This window comes from Callospermophilus lateralis, chromosome 4 (genome assembly GCF_048772815.1).
Source record: "Callospermophilus lateralis isolate mCalLat2 chromosome 4, mCalLat2.hap1, whole genome shotgun sequence".
NCBI lineage: Eukaryota > Metazoa > Chordata > Mammalia > Rodentia > Sciuridae > Callospermophilus > Callospermophilus lateralis.
The window spans coordinates 164141697-164160964 of record NC_135308.1 but is presented as its reverse complement, the minus strand read 5'-3'; the positions used below and the strand labels follow the sequence as shown (position 1 = coordinate 164160964).

Genomic DNA, 19268 nt, shown 5'->3' with positions numbered 1-19268 from the left:
GCAAGGCATTCTTATTAAGAGCAGCAGTGCCCCTGTTTTTAAAAGGAGAGGAGATTCGCTTAAGATAAACTGGCCATCAAGGGGAACACTCAGCAGCACTTGGGACATCCCCAGTGCCACGCAGCCGCCCCTGGGCCACCCGCGGGCTGCACGCCCTCCGCCCTTCTTCTCCTTACTTGATGGCCAGCAGTTTGCTTCCCGCCTCTGTGGAGTCCCCTCTTCTGGCCGTCCTGTGGACGTGGCCCTTCCATTCAGAGTGCCCGTGTCTCCTCAGCTGTAGAGGATGTGTGAGCAGTTCCACAGGCATCCCCCACCCGCCCCGTGTGGACCAGATGGCCAGCCCTGCGTCTGCCGATGGACATTTCCCTCTCGACTTCCTGGCCATCCGAAGGCCCTGCTCTGAGCATTCCTGATGAGTTTCTGGGTCCACGAGTCTCCATTCTTTTTGAAGTTGCACATAGGGATATGGAAGTCTGGGCCACACGTTGTCTCTACGTTGAGCTTTTTGAGGAACCATCCTGACTCTTAGCTGGAAGTTCTGTCTCTTGGCAAGAGACGAGTCTCGGCCCACAGCTCCTGTAGCTGGGGTTGTACTGGCCACGGTCGGGCAGGGGCCTGTTAGGATCTCAGGCTTCTAGAAGGTTCCGTCAAGTACAGGCAAGACCAGCTGTGTTTTTTATGGAATAATTAATGGGGTCAATTCCAAACTCGATGTTGACTCCACCGCGAGACCAGCTTTACTCCCACACGAACCAGGAGAGACCATTTCTGAGTTGACGCCATCAGTGACGGCGGGATTTCATTGAAGTGATGTGGTAGTGTGTGTCAGTCAGCTTTCCCCGACTGTCACCAAAACACCTGGGAGGAACCGCTGAAGCAGGAAGGATCTATTCTGGCCTGTGGTTTGGAGCTCCTGTCCGAGGCTGGCCGCAGGGCAGAGCGCGTCATGGCGGAGGGTGCACTCGGGGAGAGCAGCTCTGCTCCCGGCAGCGGGAAGCAGAGGAAGAGGCTGGGGACACGCCCCAGCGACCTGCTCCCTCCAGCTAGGACCCTCCTCCCAGGGGTCCCTGCAGCCACCAAGGGGTTCATCCCTGATGAGGTCAGAGCCTTGGTCCAGTGACTCCTGAGGCCCACCTCTGGGCCGTGCCGCGTTGGGTGCCAGGCTTTTACCATGAGCTTTCAGGGACATTCCAGATCAAACCATAAGTGTGACATCGAGAACCAGGCTTTAGGGACCTTCACCGCCAACTTTTTCCTGCATTTATTTACTTCTACTGGTGGCAGGCTCTGTGTGACATGGAACGTGCCACTTCAACAGGGACAGACAGCGGCATTAATCATTCACATTGCCGTGCCACCGTCATACCAGCCACCTTCAGGACGTTCACCGTCACCTCCTACGTCGGGGACTGCCCTGTGGCACCTGCCCTGCCCCGGGGTGCGTCCTCCTCCTCCTCTGAACCTGACTCCGTGGACGCCTCGCACGACAGGCCTCACCTGGGATCTGCCCTCTTTGTTGGGCTCATGTCACCGAGCGCGGGGTCCCCTGGTCCCTTCCCTCCTGTGTGTTCCTGTTTCTTGTCTGCCTGAAGGCGGGTCCTCTCTAGAACTCGCGGCGTCCCCCAACTCCTCCTGTGTGGCCGTCTGGGGACAGCGTCCACCCCAGGTCTTGTGAGAGCGATTCCTTGCACCTCCAGGACTTCATGGTTCAGAGGGTCGGGGGGCTCGGGGGTGAGTGTCTTGGGGCAGAGGATGCCGAGGGGCATTGGGGTTGCAGCCCGGACCCGGTGCCGGCCAGGGCTGGGGGTTCATGCCGGCTCCTGGGCTGGTGCTTGGGCACCCCAAGATCCAGTGGGACGGCGGGATCTAGCAGTCTGAGGGCAGCAGCAGAGGCAGTTACAAGGTGAGGGCCTGGGTTCCAAATGAGAGACCGGTGTGGGCTGCTGGGACCACACGGTGGGGTGTGCTGGGACCCTCCCTTCGCCAGAGACAGCTGGGGCCGAGCGGGTGGGCTGCCCTGGGACCACACGGTGCCCGGTGTGCTGGTCACCCCCGAGCTGGCCCATGCTCCTCCCGGGGTCTGTGGGTGCTCTTCCTCCCTGTGGCCGGGGCAGGAGAAGCTGCCTTCACCCACAGGAGCGCCCGCCCGGCCTGTCCCTGGGAGGTGAGTCTGGGTCCAGGAGATGCAGGTTGGAGATGTGGCCTCTGTGGCCCTGAAAGGAGGGACAGGTGCTCTCGGGAGCAGGAGCCGGACGTCACACCTGTGGTCTGGCCTCACAGAGATGAGCGCCGTGGAGAGGGAAGCAGGAAGCCACCTGAAGTCACCTGGCTGTGAGGGGGACCTCCAGACCCTCCCTGCCCATTAGGAAGACTTGGGAGGGGACAGGAGCAGGGGACAGAGCAAGGGATGGGAGCACAGTGCCCTGTGGAGGGACGGGGTCTGGCTGTGGGAGGGCTGTGAACAGGGACCTCAGCGAGGCCATCAGCACAGAGGTGCCACCCCAGGCCCAGGTGCACGGGGCGGGGCCACAGGGACTGGTGAGTGTCTCTGGCTGTCCTCAGCGGGCAGGTCGGGCTCCTCTCAGGCCAACTGCCCCACCCACCTGACCATCTCTGGTGGGGCCGGGGGCCAGGTTGAGTCTGGGTTCTGCTGCCCACAGCCCGAGTGTCCTGGCTGGACAGAGCCCCTCTTGCCCTGTGTCCTCTCCTGTAGAGTGGCCAGCACGGGCTCTCGTGGTGCCCAGGTCCCACCCACAGCCGTGAAGACCCCTCTCCTGTGGCCACTCCCCCCAGGGCCTTACCCCACGGGCCCAGCAGCAGTCGGGAGGCCTCACCCTGCTTGTGGCCTTGTCCCTCCCTCCTCCACGTCCCCACTTGTCCCTGGCTGAATGGTGTCCCCGAGTCCGCGTCCGCCTGGAACTGCAGCAGGGGTGTGGTTTGGAGAGAGGCTCTTGCAGGTGTCACCAAGGTGACGCTGGATGTGGCCCTCATCCAGGGACGGCGCCCTTTAGGAGAAGTCAGACACAGAGGGAAGGGGGCCTCCTGAGGCCAGGGCGGGGGGAGAGGCGTGTCCTCGGGCCAAGGGACTCCAGGGATGTGGTGACACCCAGAGGCTGGGGTCCTGGAGCAGGTGGTGCTGTGGGGCCTCGCTGGGACCAGCCCCGACACCTAGACAGTGGGCTGTGGTCCCTGGACCAGGAGGGCAGGCGTCTGCTGTTGTCGGGCCCTGGGTCGTGACTCTGCGCAGGAGGTGGCTGCCGTCTGCCTGGCTGGCCGCTGTCCCTGTGTGTGACCTGCAGAGGCCCTTCCTATCTGTTTCCGCGGCAGGCCCTCCTGGGGGACACACCTCCCGGTACCTTCTGGGGTCACCCAGCCCTGGCTGCTGTGCCTGTCACTTGCGGCGAGGTCACCTGCCACCTGGCCTCAAGATTGTGGTTTGGTCCTTGTCCCCCACCCTGGGGACCGTCCGTTCCTTGGAAGCCGTGCTGTGACACCTCCCACAGTCCCTAGGGGTGGGCCCGCCTCTTGGGCTACAGCTGGATCCCCACCCTCCTCCAGCCACTGTCACATCCGTATGAGAGGGTCACATGGGCCCCACCCCGGGCCCTGGAAAGTCCCTGCCACCCTTGTTTGGGTGACGCAGGAAGCACCACCAGGCGGCCACGCAGCCTCAGGCCTGCCGTCTGCCCGTGTCCTCTGCCCTCTCAGGGACAGTGTGGTGACTCGTCCTTCCCAGGGTGGGCACAGAAGGTGCACTGGACTGCTTTGGGGGAGCTGGCGGGACGCTGATCCTCCAGCTGTGGAGGAAGCGCCTGGATGCAGGCTGGGCGCTGGAGCCTGCTGTCCTAACAGCATGGACCTCTGCGCTGCCAGCCGTCCACGCTCCTGGGGAGAGGGACGTCCTGAGGGCAGAGTGCAGGCCACCTCTGCCTCTGCCCCACCTTCTCCACGCAGCGTGAGCAGCACCCCAGTGCAGCCAAGGAGGTTGCTTGGAGTTTCCCTGTGGCCTCTGTGGCCAGGGCCAGAGCAAACAGACCTGACAGCCCGACCCAGAGGAGCAAGGGGACGCGGTGGCTGAGTGTCGCGTGGGGTCCTGGGGCGGGAGGGACAGTAGGTAAAGACTGGGAGACCTGAAGACAGCGGGCTGCGGGCAGGTGGGGCGAGGCCGCCGTGTGGACGGGGAGCCTGGGCGCGGCCCCGGGTGAGTGTGAAGCTGTTGGAACGTGAAGGTGACTCAGAACAGAACCTGTGCCCAGCCGGGCCGCTGCTGAGAGGATCTGCACTGGCAGCTGCTACTCCGTTGGCTCAGCCTGGTGCTCCATCGCGGGGGTGGCCGCTATGCCACGGGGTGTCCCCTGACTGCTGGGCACTTGGTTTGTGTCCCAGAGGCTTGTTGAGAGCAGGTGGCTCAGCAGCCCACCCTGGAGGCTACAGAGTGCAGGTCCGTTGTCCCTGTACCAGGATGTCCATGGTCGTGAGTGGCGCTCACGTTGGGTGGTGGGTGACGCCTGTCGTGTTCCCAGCTCAGCAGTGTGAGCTGACGTTTAATGCTGTTTCCTGGGGCCCAGCGAGGGTGAATCCCTGGAAGTGGGTCCTTGCTGTAGGTTTCCGCTATGCTGTGCCCTCCTGGGTGCCCATGGGCGGGTGGCCGAGTCCTGCAGCCCCCAGCCCTGGGGACAGGAGAGCCCAGTGCAGCCAAGGAGGTCTGGGCTTCGAGTTTCCCTGTGGCCTCTGAGGCCAGGGCCAGAGCAAACAGACCCACAGTGGCTTCAGGAGAGAGGAGTCTGGTGAGTGGTCACCAGGAGGCCAGCCATGTCCTGCCTGCTGTGTTGTCAAGGCGTTGGCCAAGGAAACCCGGCAGCTTCCAGCAAGTAAAAACAGCTTGGGTGGACAAACCCAGCCTCCCGTGCGGTCTGCGCTGAGGCGCGGGTGGAAGAGCTGCGTGGGAGCCTCCTCCCGCCCAGGTGTTCACCCAGCAGCTTCGCAGATGGGAATGTTCTAGATGTGGCAGGAGCGAGACCTGCAGGTCTCAGCCCTCAGACTCCCCGGGGAGAAACAGGTGTAAACAAATAAGGTAAAGTTGGGCAGTGGCAGCTCCTGTGCAGGAATAAAGTGGGGAGCTGCAGGTGGACGGGGGTGCCCTACAAGAGGACTCCCGTGGAGGGCAGGTAGCTGGGACCCAGTTGGCCCTGCTCCAGGTGGAAGACAAGATGGGCAAAGGCCCTGGGGCAGGAAGAGGACCATAGGTTGGCAGGGCGGCATCACTGTGATGACGGGGAGGGCGAGGGACATACCGTGAAGGACCATAAGACCGGGCAAGGGCTGTGTGTTTCATTCTAGGTGTCGTAAGGGGCCACCCTTGGGGACTGTGACCACGGCATGAGGCTGATGGTGGAGGGAAGCCGGAGCTGATAGGCCCAAGCCGAGCTCACAGGGTTCAACCAGGCTGTCGTCTTTCCTTTGAAAACTGAGTGGCAGCGTCGGGTGCGATGGCCCACGCCTGTGATCCCAGCGGCTTGGGAGGCTGAGGCAGGAGGATCGCGAGTTCAGAGCCAGCCCCAGCAACAGCATCTCCGTTTCCCACCTGTTTTTCTTTTTGTTTCTTTGGTGCCAGGGACTGAGCCCGGGGTGCTGAGGCTGGCCTGGAACTTGTTATCCTCCTGCCTCGGGCTCCTGAGTCCCTGGGATCGCAGGCGTGGCCACGGCACCCAGCTCGGTGGGGATGCGGTGGCTCCTGTTGGGGTCTCCTGGGACCTCAGGTTTCCCGTGACAAGGCTCCTGCCTGCAGTCGTGACTGCGGCTGCTGATGCTCTTCACTGTGTGGACAGGTCACGTGACTTGGATCCTGGTGGCCCCGACACAGGCGGGGCAGCAGGCGCCCAGGGAGAGCGGGCCCCGGATGCGGAGGCTCCCTCTTCCCTCTGCTGTTTGGGGGCTTCTTGCACATCTGTCTGCACATCTGTCTCCTCTGGTTTTGGGCTTAGAACTGGGTTGTGCGACTCTGTGACCAGCGTCATCCTCCCTTTGGGTCTGAGTGCCCAGTACTGTCTCTTGGTTTGTCCACTGTGCCGGCCGGGACGCAGCGCAGCCCCGCATGCCTTCCTTGGCATCCCTGCCTGTAAAGTGGGTACCACAGCGTGTCTGGGTGGGGCGATCCTGGAGCACCAGTGCAGGCTTGCAGAGCTCCCGGGGCTGCAGCTGGGCTGGGGACGAAGGGCTGAATGTGGGCAGAGGGCAGGTGGCGTGGGGTGCGAGGGGCAGGTGGCTGGGTCTGTGATTGGAGTGAGGCAGTGAACCCCCGGGAGCCCTGAATCATGGTGGTCACTGGGATGCTCCCCTTCATGGTTTTGGGGCCACTGAGGGCTTCTGAGCAGGGGAAGGACATGGTGGGCTGTGGTCTGGAGGCTGTGGGCGTCAGTGGCAGAGGGAGCAGGGGGCCGGGAAGCAGGAGGTCGAGGTGGGGAATGGGCCTCTTTGCCAAGTGCGTCTTGGGTTGTTCCCTGACCCCCAAAGGCATCCGTTGACCCCACTCGCTCTCCTTGTGTCCCACAGATGGCATCCACAGTGTCACGGCCCTCTGCACGCTGCGTGTCACCATCATCACGGACGACATGCTGACCAACAGCATCACCGTCCGCCTGGAGAACATGTCTCAGGAGAAGTTCCTCTCCCCACTGCTGTCCCTGTTTGTGGAAGGGGTGGCCACAGTGTTGTCCACCACCAAGGACGACGTCTTTGTCTTCAACATCCAGAATGACACGGACGTCAGCTCCAACATCCTCAACGTCACCTTCTCTGCGCTGCTGCCGGGCGGCGTGCGGGGCAGGTTCTTCCCATCCGAGGACCTGCAGGAGCAGATCTACCTGAACCGCACGCTGCTGACCACCATCTCGGCCCAGCGCGTGCTGCCCTTCGACGACAACATCTGTCTGCGGGAGCCCTGTGAGAACTACATGAAGTGCGTGTCCGTGCTCCGCTTCGACAGCTCGGCCCCCTTCATCAGCTCCAGCACCGTGCTCTTCCGGCCCATCCACCCCGTCAACGGCCTGCGCTGCCGCTGCCCGCCCGGCTTCACCGGGGACTACTGTGAGACGGAGATCGACCTCTGCTACTCCAGCCCGTGCGGGGCCAACGGCCGCTGCCGGAGCCGCGAGGGCGGCTACACCTGCGAGTGCTTCGAGGACTTCACGGGTAGGTGTCCAGGCCTGGGCTGTGGCCCCGGGGCTCGTCTGCACTTGTGCCCAGGTGCCCGGTTCACACGTGGGAGGGGTTCTGTGGCTCCTCTGTCTGCTTCCCCCTCGGTGACGTGGTCACGGGACAGGTGCTGGGCCCAGGTGCGGGCTCCGTGTGCCTCGAGGGGTCTCTGGAGTGGCACTGGGCTCAGCCGGCTGCGTGGGAGGAGGCCCTTCCTCCCTGACTCTGAGGTCTCATTCCCACCTGGGAGCCTGAGGCCGTCCCTTCAGGAGGACTGCAGGAGCAGGCCGCAGTGTGAGGTCCCCCCGAGGTACCCAGGTGCACGAGGCCACGCATCGCCCCTGAGTGTTCCAAATGCGTCATTCCAGATTTCCAGCGCAGTTGGTTAGTGCAGAGTGGAACTGGGTGGGAGTCCTGGGCCGCCGTCCTGTGGGTCCTGAAGGACGTTACCTGAAGTTTTCATGCCTCATCGTCACTGTGGAAAATGGCTCACCTTCCCCACCCTGAAGCGCACCACCACAAGGCGTCCTGACTCATGCCAAAGTGAATCGCTCCACAGGCAGCCAGCGGTGGCTGTTGAGAACAGAGGCCGCCCCACAGCACAGGAAACACAGGCTCCCTGTGCGCTCCGGCCCTCGGCTGTACGTAGGATCATGGCCCCTTTGAGAAACGAGTTTGCGGTGTTCCTGACGTTGGAGGGTCTCTCTTTGGAAAGCCCCTGGGGATTATGCAGGACTTGATCTGCACCTGAGATAACTTCCAGCCCCTTCCATCCTCGAGCCGTATCCACGACTAAGCGGCCTGGTGTAAACACTGGGAGAATCGGAACCCGCTGCTGGTGGGGGAGGCTTCTCCGGCACAGAGCGGGAGTTTATGGGCTTAGAGTGGAGCTGGAGGTATCAACAGGTACTTAGGGAGCAGGAAGAGAGCGCAAGGAGGACAAAGGGAGAGGAAGTGTGGGCGCCGAGGTCTGTGCGCTGAAGGGAGGGAGACCAGTTCTGGAGCCTGGCATGACGGCTGCTGCGCTGGCTGCGTGCGTCTGCCCCGGGTGGGTTGTGGTCTGGCGACGTGGGGAGGGGAGGGCGTTTCTTTCTCTTGCCGTCTGTGTTCTGTGTACCCCTGTCTGGCTGGCGGGCTGGCGGCCAGCAGGACCCAGACGTCTCTTGCCTGTCCTGCTAAGTGCTGACCCTCAATTCCCAGCTTGCAGGGAGCAGGAAGGCAGGACAGGTTCCCTGCCCCCTTCAGGACGGCGGGGGGGGGGGGGTCCTGCCCAGCCTCCCCCACCCGTGGACTCGCATGGTGTGGACTCCATCTCTTTCAGAGTGGCCAGTGGGACACTGGAGCCTCCTCCTGCCGGGAAGCCCCTGGGGGCTGGTGTCCCTGCACCCCTTCCCTTCTGCCCTGGGACCCAGAGGGGCACTTCACTGACTGTCCTGTGTCAGATGGAGAAGCTGGGGCCACTGTGCCTGAGAAAGGGCTGGGGCCTCCAGTGGGGTCAGCCAATATGTGGTCTTCATTTGTGCCACAGATATTTACTGGGTGCCTGGTGTGTGCACCCCACCTCACCCCACCCATCAGAGAGGGGATGCTTTCTGCCCTTGTATTGGCTGAGGGGCCCCCATCTGTGGGGTGGCACCTCACCGTGTTAAGGCCAGGCGTGGGCCCTGTGCAGCTGCGTGGCTGGCCTGCTGGAGGCGAATGGCAGGTCGACCTGCTGGGTGGGGCCGATGGACTTAGACGTTCTCGAGTTTCCTTTTCATCAAGGGAGTCGTTTTTGGAAGAATAATGATGGAATGGCCAAGGCTGTCATCGCTGCTAAGACCCGCGACGCACAGTGATTGGCAGGAGACTCGTCTGACTCCCATTGGGTACTGAAGGCACCCTCCGTGTCTCCCCGGAGATAAGTCTCACGAAGCCTGATTATCTTCCTCGTCCTCTTCCTCCTGCCCCCTCTCTCCCTTTGAAGCACTGGTTTTCTGAGCCGAGGTAATTGCGCTCCTCCGTGCGTGATGAAAGCCGCGCTGTCGTCGCGGGCTCCCATTACCCGCTGCCGGGGAAGCCGACTCGGGCCTCCCGGCGGCTTGTTGGAATCAGCCCAAGGGACACTGGAAGCCCTCGGCTTCCTGTGAGCCGCAGAAGGAAGGCATCAATCAACCCCAGGAAAATCTCCGCGGGCTTGACGCTGAGAAGGCACCCTGACAGCCCTCCCGAGTGTCTGCTCCGTCTTGGCCCCAGACCCCCGGGACCTGGATCCCCTGGGCCCCGCAGGGGAAGAGGGCTGCGGGCTGCTTCGCGGGGTCTCAGCTCTGCGCTGGGGTGGCGGTTAGGGCCAGCAAGGGCCCCACTCTTGGAAAGGAGCAGGACAGGAAGGCTTAGGTGTGGACAGTTTGGACGCTTTCCCACTTTCTCAGGTGCTGATGTCCCCAACGACCCGGTGGCAAATGCGGGCTGTTCCCGTTGTCCTCTGCGCAGTCTTGGTTTCGTAAACGCCTTGGGCTCCCACTGGGCTCCCCTTGGTCCAGATGTGGACCTGTTGCCCCGTCTCCTGGCTTCCCACGTGCCCTCCGTCTGTCTGAGGTGTTCCTTCCCCTTCACCCATCACGTGACACCTCGGGGCCGTCCCTGCTCTGGAAGGTTCTGGAGGGTCTCTCCACCCCCTGGCCTCCTGAGGGCCACCTTGGCTCCTGGGGGATTTGCTGGTCAGTGTCTCAGGACAGTGTGACTTGTGGCCGTGTTTCTCGAGTGCTTGGTGGTGCTCTCAGTGTTCTAGATGACTCTGCGTGTTCTAGATGATTCTCTCCCAGCAGCCCTGTGCCCATTCCAGAAATGGAGAGACGGAGGTGCAGAACGTGGATGCATTTTGCCCCGAGGCCCCTGGCTGGGGAGATTTTGCCCCTTGGGGACATGGACAATGAAGACAGTGGGTTGTCAGACCTCAGTGCCCTTGGGAGGGGCCAGGGTTGCTGCTCAGCACCCCACAGTGCCCAGAACAGCCCAGCCCAGTGTCCACATGGCTAATGGAGGACAGTTGGCCCATGTGCTCCTTGAGGACGAGGGGCGGGGTCTTCCCATCACCTCCTTCTCTCGCTTCCCTTGTTTAACCGCACTCCGTGGAGATGCGTGCTCTGTGTGGGCACCAGGGCGCACAGGGGAAGCTCTGTGGTCAGCGAGTAGCCAGGGGTCCTGAGGAAATGGCTCCTGCCTCCAGGCACTCACCCATGTCCAGGCCAGCCTTGGGGCTTGGGTTGAGATCTGGCTCTGCTCTGGGCATGCTGTCCCCAGCCACACGACTGTGGTCAGTCCCTCTAAGGTGGGAGACTCTGGTGGTCACTGAGGTGGTCTCTGTTGGTTCCACATGTCTGACAGCCCTTGGAGGGGGCCACTGTCATCCAGTTTTACCCGTGTTAGGCTGTGGAGCTGGGTCTGATCTGGGGTCTCTCCTCCCTCCGCCTGACGGTCAGCTTCATGTGCCGCTCAGGCGAGGCTGGCCTCCCCTGGCTCCAACCTCCTGTGTCTGCCTCTCCTGGGTGTCCAGCGGTGACTCCAGCACCAAGTCTGCGTGTGCCCCGTTGTGACCCTAAGGCTTCTCCTCCAGCCCCCGTGTCGGCTCACCTGTGCTGACCCTGCACTCCGTCTGCCGCCTGGTCCTGGTGACTGCCCGTCGTCGTCCCCTCCTGTCCATACATTTGCCTTGTCACCTCCTGACTGGTCTCCTGCTGCCCCTGTGGTCCATCTTCACAGTCCAGTGTGTCCCCTTACACATGCACAAGGCTTCCCGGAGCCGCTCTGGCCTGAAGTCCAGTCAGCCCTCTGGGGCCTGCGGCACTGTGGTCCGCCCCACCCGATGCGGCTGCCCCAGGCTCTCCCCGTAACTCACGTTGACCTCCGGCAGGACGCTGCACTCCCAAGGCGCTCTCTCCCAGGGCCCCCTGGGTCCCTTCCAGTCCCCGTCCCTCCCGCTGGTGTGGGCTGCCTTGGTCTCCTCCATACGGACGCTTCCTGAGGACAGATGCTGGTCTTCTGCTGCCGGTACCCTGCACAGTCTGCATGTGCAGCCCTTCAACGGCACCGTGTCCCTGGGAACTGCCCTGTCCCCTGCAGGTCAAGGACACACATCCTCCTCCTCAGGTCCATCTGCATTTTGTGCTGTGGTCAGTGACACCTTTGCTGCTTTTGGTCCTGAGCTGGAAGGGGAGCCCCTGTTGGCCTGCTGGGTCCCTTCCTGGGACACTGGGCCCTCTGAGCACTGCGGGTGTGGGGCTGGCCAGGCCAGGCCGTGAGCTGGAACTGTCCGGGCTGTTGGGCGCTCCTGAGGAGCCCCTTCCTGTGTCCCTCTCTCTACCTGAGGCTGAGTGGCAGGTGACTGGTCACCACAGATTCACGTCCCCTGTGGGGTGCGTTCCTGAGCCCCAGCTCTGATGTCATTGAGGAGGTGGGTGTCCTGCAAACCCAGCCCAGCTGGTGTTCAGATCTGGGCGGGGAGGGGCGGCCCGGGAGAGACCGGGAGCCATCTGCCCACCGCCTGCCCCTCATCCTTGGGGAAGTCCTTGTCCTTGGCCCTGAGTCTGGGGGACGGTGGCCCGGGTGCTCCTCCTGGGGGCTTTCGTGGGCCGGGTCTTCTCAGTTAGGGTCGAGCTTCTTCTTCAGCCTGTGGGACCTGGGCTGCTTATCTGCCTTCAGAGCGAGTTTCAACAAACCCTGGAGCAGAGCCCGCGGCTGGCCGACCCTGGGCTTGCTCGTCCACGCTGCCTGGACTTGGCAGTGGGACTTGGCCGCTGTCGGTCAGTGCCTGGGAGCTCTCACTGGGGCTGGGCTTGGACTCCCCCAGGGCAGGACCCCGAGTTGTGCCTGTAAAGGCCTCCACAGGGCCCCGGGGCCCCAACGGTCCTGCACGAAGTCACCCCACACTAAACCCACACCTTCGTGCTGGATTGAAAATGCCGCGGTCACTCTGGGCTGTGCCATGTCCCATGAAGTGATGGCCTTGAGCCCAGGGAGGCGCACTGATGGCCTGGGGTCCCTGCCGCCAGCAGAGCCAAACTCAGTCCTTAAACCCAGAGCCGGTCATCACTAAGGGGCAGTCCGCCCGCCTGCGCCCACCGTCTCAGGTGCAGCCGGAGCAGAGCCCGTTGTTAGGAGAACGCACTTTTCAGGCATTTGGTCGCTTCAGGCTCCCCTCGGTGCAGTCATGTGCTTTACTTCACGCTCTTTCTGGAGTCCGCCTGCGGGTCCCCCGCTCTGTGTGCTGCATTCCTGGGCAGCGTGGCTTTCAGCTGTCGTGGACTGAGCCATGGGGGTGGACGGGCGGGCAGGTGGCTCCCGTTCTCTCCCAGGACTTATCTCCCAAGGTTGAGCTTGGCATCAACAGTGAGACCCTGGCAGGGTGCAGCACCGCCAGCCAGCTCCCGGCTGGGAAGGTCACCCTGACCCACCTCCTCCTCAGGCTCTTGTTAGCTTGCCTGGCCGCTGTGACCAACCACGTCCCGGTGAAACATCCCGACCCAAACTCCAGAACCTCTTGTGCACTGACGTGGTGCCACAGTGGGCAGTTCTGCACCTGACCTCATGTGACCCGTCATGGGTATGACCCAGTGGTGCTAACACTGTGGAGCGCTAACACTGTGTGTGACATAAATGAATTTTGTGTTGAGACTTGGGTGCCGTCCCCAAGATGTCTCATCACGTATATGAATATATTTCAAAATCCAAAAAAATCTGAAATAGAGACGTTTCTGGTCCCAAATATTTTGAATAAGGCTATTTGGCCAGTGCTGCACCCTACGGGGCACAGACAACTGGGGGGTGGCCTCGTGCAGTCTGGAGGCCAGAAGTACAAGGTCAAGGCAGGAGTCGTCCCTCTCAGGCTCCACTCCTCCACTTGGCCCTCGGTCCCTGCCCTGATCTCCCGGGGCTTCTCCCTGACTGTCCTGTTCCCCTCTTAAGAGGCCACCAGCCGCTGGAGTAGAGCCCACCCGAGTCCAGTGTGGCCGTGTCTCACCTTGATTTTACCTGCAAGAGCCCTTTTCCACACAAGGTCCATTCCCAGGTGTAGGGAGCGGGTTGGGACTTGCCTCTGTCCCTTGGGGGACGCCATCCACCCCCGCTCAGGGCTCCTGGTGCTCCCCACCATCATCAGCTGGGAGGCACTTCCTGGGCTTTGCTCTCTTATGAAACCTACACCTAGGGCAGGAGGGTCCCCAGGGCCACCACGCCAGCCTGCAGGAGGGTGTGGGCAGGACTCAGTAAGGACCGGTCCTGCAGCAGCGTGTGGGATTGTGCTATTGGGGCCAGAGCACAGGGCAGGGGCAGTGAAGCCTGGCCGGGGGAGCCACGCGGGCCCCAGCGTTCACCCACGCGGGCACCACGGAGGGGGGGAGGCGGCTGCCCAGGGGTCCTGGCCAGGCCTGCCTGGCCGCAGGTGGTGGGTGTCTGGAGAGCCACTGAGCAGCTGCCATGTGGCCTGTCTCCACCTGCTACTGCCCCATGGCTGCCGGAACAGGTTTCCACAGGTGGGTGGCTTAAAACAGCAAGGTGATGCCTTCAGGCCCCAGGGGACGTCCTGGAGTCCAGGTGCCCACAGGGCTGCTTCTTCGGGGGCCTCTGGGGCATGTCTATTTCCCTTCTTCCAGAGACCACCTGAGGCCCTGTGCCCCTTTCTCAGGTCACGCCAGCCTCTGTCCTTGTGTCTCTGACAGTCCCTCCCACAGTCCTCCTGCTAACCTGAGCCCACCCTGTCACCCAGGGTGGCCTCAGCTTCTCAGGCCCGTAACCTGTTCCCAGCTGTAGGGCGTGTACTCAGGCCACCAGGATCAGGGCGGGGACATCTTCCTGGGTCCACGGTCTGCTGATCCACTGACTCCCTCGGGACCCAGCGTCCCCTCAGCACTCAGTGGATATTTGCTGATGGGCTGAGAACGTCCACAGGCCTCTTCCCAGGGCAGTGCAGGGGCCCGGTGTCCTGGCTGTTTCTCCAGTTTAAGCCTCTGACCCCCAGAAGACCTCAAGGGACAGAGCTCTCTTTTGGCCAGTTACCCCTCCTGGGCCCGCTCCTGGTGTGGACAAGCCTTCTGTCCTGCCCCATTTCCAACAGGTCCACTGGGCACAGCTGGTAGACCATCTGGGCGAGCGCCCTCATGTCTCGAGGGTGGGTGGCTGCTCTCTGGCTCCTAGAGATAACTAGGAGCTGACCCTGCCTTTGCTCCAGCCACCCTGGGGTCTAAGGGCTGCCGGCCACCCTGTCTAAGGGCTGGCTCCTTCCTGCACCGGGTGGGCGGGGCGCAGGGTGCTGAGCTGCTGTTCTGGGTCTGGTCAGCCCGTCCAGGCCCCCAGGCTGCTGCCTGGCTTGCTCTCCAGCGTGGGCTTGTCCTGTGCCCGTCCCTCCCACTGGCAGCCACCCGGAAATTCCCTCCATGGACTGCAGCGTCACCTCCTGACCTGCCCTGTGCGCCGGACTCTCCAGCCAGACGTGGCCGCAGACATTCCTGTCTCTGACTCTCTTTGTTCCTCTCTCTTTCTTTCTCTCCCTCACTCTATCTCTCCCTCTCTGCCTCTGTCTCTCTCTTTATCTCTGTTTCTATCTTTGTCTCTTCTCCCCTGTCCCTATTGTTATCTCTGTCTCTCCCTCTCTCTTTATCTCTGTGTCTCTGTACCTCTGTCTCTCCCTCTCTGCCTCTGTTTCTCTCTTTTTAAAAATTATCAACTTTTTAGTTGTAGTTGGACACAGTACTTTTATTTATTTCTCTGTGGTGCTGAGGATGGACCCAGGCCCCCGCCCTGCTGGGCTCTACCCCTGAGCCCCAGACCCTGCCTCCGTCTCTCTTTGTTTCTGTCTCTACCTCTGTCTCTCCTTCTCTGTTTTTATCTCTGTCTCTCTCTCTGTCTCTGTGTCTGTCTCTCCCTCTCTGCCTCTGTCTCTCTTATCTCTGTGTCTCTGTCTCTGTCCACTGCTTTCCACTGGTCTTTCTCTGGTGGCCCCTGACTGACAGCTGTCACTCAAATCTGAAGAAGTCCCCTGTGCCTTCACAGAGGCCCCTGGTGACGCAGTTTCTCGTGGCCCTAAGTTAGTCCCGTCCTTGGCCCTTAAGGTGCTGACCCAGACTCCAGGGTTGGGCCGTGGCAGTGTCGTGGGGCCACCTTGGCTGTGGCCCCTCCCAGTGGCATCAGAGGAGGGAGGTGGGAACAGTGCCCTTCCTAGGAGGTGCTGTCCCGTGGGTACCAGGTTGGGAGTAGCTGGGAGTGTTGTTCTGGAACCTTCTGCTCCAGCACCGGGGAGTTAAGACCCAGCAGGCCCCACCTCACCACAGGTGTCCCCTGCCAGTCAGTGGGCGGAAGCGGACTCTGCTCTGGAATGCAGCCTTAATTCATATTTTTAAAAATGGGTGTGTCTGAAGTTCTGGGGATTTGCTTCAAAGAGGAAGATGAAGTCATCGGAGGAGGCCCCCTGGCCAGGCACAGCCTCATCCTCCAGGGGCGGGCGGTGGGGGTGGGCAGGCGCTGGGCCCTCACCTGGCCTCTCCTGGCCTCCCTGCTGGGTGGGGAGGGCCAGTCTGCAGAGGGTGCTTCAGGGAGGAGCACAGGGAGCCTCAGGCTCCAGGTGAGAGTCCCACACAGCTGGGCACTCCCGGGGCAGGCAAGGGCGAGGACCAGGCAGAGGGCAGCCTCTGACCTCTGGGACCTGCGCCCCTTCACCACGGTGGCCTGCAGGTGAGAGGGCCAGGACCCCGCCTTCAGGGTGGATGTCCAGACCCTGGCCGGAGCCTGTTCAGGATGCCGTGTCCCTGCAGCAGGACAGCAGGGCTCCAGCGATTGGTGGAGGGGAGCTGAGGCCCTGTGATCTGCCACCTGTGTCCCCTGGCTCCTGTGTGGGGCCTGGTGTGGGTGCTGAGGCAGGGCTGGGTTCCGTGCACCCCTCGCCACGCGCTGTGTGGCCTCTGACCTCTTGGAGGCTGTGTTCCTGCAACTCTGCCCCCAGAGGGTGAGGCCTGCCCCACAGGGAAGTTCCCTGGGGTGACACTGACCAGCCGGAGCTGAGGCTGCTGCCTGAGTGGCCTCAGCCATTCTCAGCTCCAGTGCAGTCCTGGTGGCAGCCAGCGGCAGGGGCATCCGTCTGAGTGGCGGGCTCCCGAGGGCACGTGGCCCTGCCCGTCTGGCCTGCCTGCCGTCCTGCGTAGCCTGCCTGTGGAGCAGGCGGCACCGCCCCTCTTCTGTGGCCCACTTGCTGGACCAAGTGCCCAGTAGCTGAGGGACTGTGCTGGTCTGGCCTCTGTCCGGGCTGCGGGCCACCGGGCCGTGACTGCTCTGTGTAACCTGGCCACAGCCCTCGTGGGGGGCAGGCCTCGCAGGTGTGCGCTGTGGTGTGGCAGGGCAGCAGGGGCCAGCCTCGGCCTGCTGTGCAGCGGGAACTGCTGCTCCGTGCTCCCCGCAGGAGCGTGTGGGTGTACCTGTCGGGGGACTGGAGGTGCTTTCCTAGCGGGTTGGGATCTGCTGCGGGGGCAGGAGCCCAGGCCCATATCCTGCCTCAGCTGTGCTTAAGGGGCCTCTGATATTGATGGGCCCTGATGGGTCCCTGAGCCCTGCAGCCCCACTGTCCTGACTGTCCCCTCCCCTCTCCTCAGTGCCCACGCCCCGTCCCGATTCCCCTCCACTTTTCCCATCTGCTGGAAGACTCTTAGCCCATATGTTCATTTTTCCTGAAAATCTGACATTTGTAACTCATATGGGAGCTCAGCAGGGCCAAGATCTGTTCATGGTCTCTCGTAGCGCAGTGCCCGCCCTGGACAGTCCAGCAGGTAGGGGGTCGGGGGACAGAGGAGTGAATGAAGAAGTGGTTAGGTGGGTAGATGGGTGGACCGGTGGGGGGGGGGGACGGTGGACGGATGACAGATGCATGGGTGAGGGGTGGGTGGACAGGTGGGTGGGTGGGTGGGTGGGTGCAGGGGTGGGTATGGTGCTGCTGGGAGCATGGGTGGACAACGTGGGCAGTGTCAGTCATTCTGATGGATACTTCACAAGCCCTGTCCTCTCTGCTTCCTGTGGCAGTGAGGCTCCTGCCTCTAGTGCTCCGCCATGTCTTGGGTTAACACAGGAGGCCCCCTCGGGCTCTACTGCCTCCAGGTTTGAGTGTCTGTTTGGTGACCTGGTCCCGCGTCGTCCGTCGGCGCCGAGCTCTTTACTCCTTCCTTCCTGAGCCGTGATTCTGCCTGACCTCGGGCCCCGGGTCCTCTCCACCTGTGCCCAGGCTTTGCTCCCGCTGCCGTTGGAAATTCTGGTTTTTCTAGTTCAAAGCCTTCAGCTCTTTCCTGGACTGGAAGGAATTGTCTTTTTATTTACTTAAACACTTGAGTTGGCACACCTTTACCTGCCTCCCTCCTGGGTGTGTCCAGCCCTGCTCGCAGTCCTGAGGGCCAGGGCCGCTGTGCTCCCCGCGGCGGGGCCCAGGCCCTGCACCCCTCTCTGCCCGCTCCTGGGGGCCCTGGAGTGGTGCTCTCAGGCTCACATCAGCACCTCCTAGTCCAGGCCCTCCCGGTCCTCTCCCTGCCCTGGCTCCCCTGCCCCCTGCTCCAGAACGAGGCCGAGGCCATCAGTCGCCCCTCACCACAGATCTGACCGGGCACAGCAGGTGGCTTCCTCTGTTGCAGGCACCGCCTGCTCGAGCCTCGGGGAGTTGGGGCGTGGCCAGGCCCCCGCTTTCCTTAGCTGGAAGGTCAGGGGCTCTGGCGCTGCCAGCCAGGGTCGCTAGGGAGGCAGAAGGGTGTCCCCTCCCTCACCACTCACCCCAGACCTGGAGTGCAACAGGTGCCCGTGACAGTGCCCGGGCCCTGGGGCTGGGTCCCTGGCCCCTGAGCCGAGGCGACTGTCCTTGAGAATGGTTTCCGCCAGGCTCTTCCCAGCTTCTCTCTGGGGCTTTGCTTTGGCACCGGAACCCAGGGCCGAGGCCTGTGTCACTCCCGCACGCCAGGTTTGGGGCCCGCTGGGGCACTACTGAGCTCGGTCGTCAGGCGCCCAGGTGAGCCTGGTCCGAGGTGGGGGCCAAGGGGCGCAGCAGTCATGGGGGTGCAGGTGGTGGGAGGGGGCGTTGCGAATGACTCGGCCGCGTTGGACTCCACCAGAAGGCCAGGGCCGGGGGACGCCAGGTCTCATTTTGAATGAGAAGTCCTAAAATAGGAAAGTGGCATCTCACCCACAAGCAAAGGCTGAGAAGCCTCGTCCATCACCATGGTTTCCGTACGGGGGTGACCGGCTGCCGTCACGACACCTCTCTCCTCAACTCGTGCCCAGCGCCATCAGGTTGGCAGTTTGAAGGTAACCATGGGGGGCTCGCATGTGCTATGGATCAGGGTCCCCAAGGCCCAGAGTGAAGTGCTCTGCTGCTCGGGGCGGGGTGCGTGCAGGGAGAAGTGTTGGCAGGTGACTGCACGCGTGACACAGGCCAGCTGTGGTGGCTGCTGTTGGAGTGTCCTTGTACATGGACACTGGAGTGGACACTGGGGCAGACCCCACCCAGGATCCCCGGGGACCTGCATTGTGCCAGAGATGAGGCTGGCCCGGCTCATCTGAAGCCTGACACTCAGGGAGCTGCCTGTGTGAGGCCGGCCTGTGGGTGCCGTCGTCCCTCTGCACATCAGCCTACTTCCTGTGTTGTTGGGTTCCCGTACCTGAGTCACATGGCTTCCGGATTCCGTGGCTTATGAGCAAGCGTCCAGTCATCCATGCGTTGAACTGGGGAGGGGCTGGTGTCTCATGACCTCATCCCACAAGCACTCCCCGGGGCTGTGGATCCGGCTCCCCTCAGCCCCTGCCTCCCTGTGGGCACCCGTCCAGCACCCTGCACACACAAGGTGCCCACTGTGTGCTTGACTGAACAGACACTGCAGCTGCCTCCACAGAGCCAGGGGAGAGAGATGATGCCGGATGTCACGTGAGCAGGGGCGGCACAGAGCTGGGACAGAGAAGGAGCAGCCTGGGCTCTGTGTCCTGGCACCAGCACCTGCTCACCAAGGGGACAGGCCCCAGATGAGGACAGGGATTGGGAGGGGACACAGGGTGGCCTCCAGTCCTGGGAAGCCACATGCAGA

The 19268-nt window shown here is 62.6% G+C and overlaps 1 protein-coding gene across 1 annotated transcript in view; it reads left to right on the top strand.

The window, feature by feature from the left end:
- Positions 1–19268, top strand: part of Celsr1 (cadherin EGF LAG seven-pass G-type receptor 1) — a 116493-nt gene that overhangs the window by 37235 nt on the left and 59990 nt on the right. The window contains exon 2 of the mRNA XM_076855446.2: positions 6553–7191. Within this exon, the coding sequence (XP_076711561.2) occupies positions 6553–7191 (639 nt within the window). The remainder of the gene's footprint in view (positions 1–6552; positions 7192–19268) is intronic.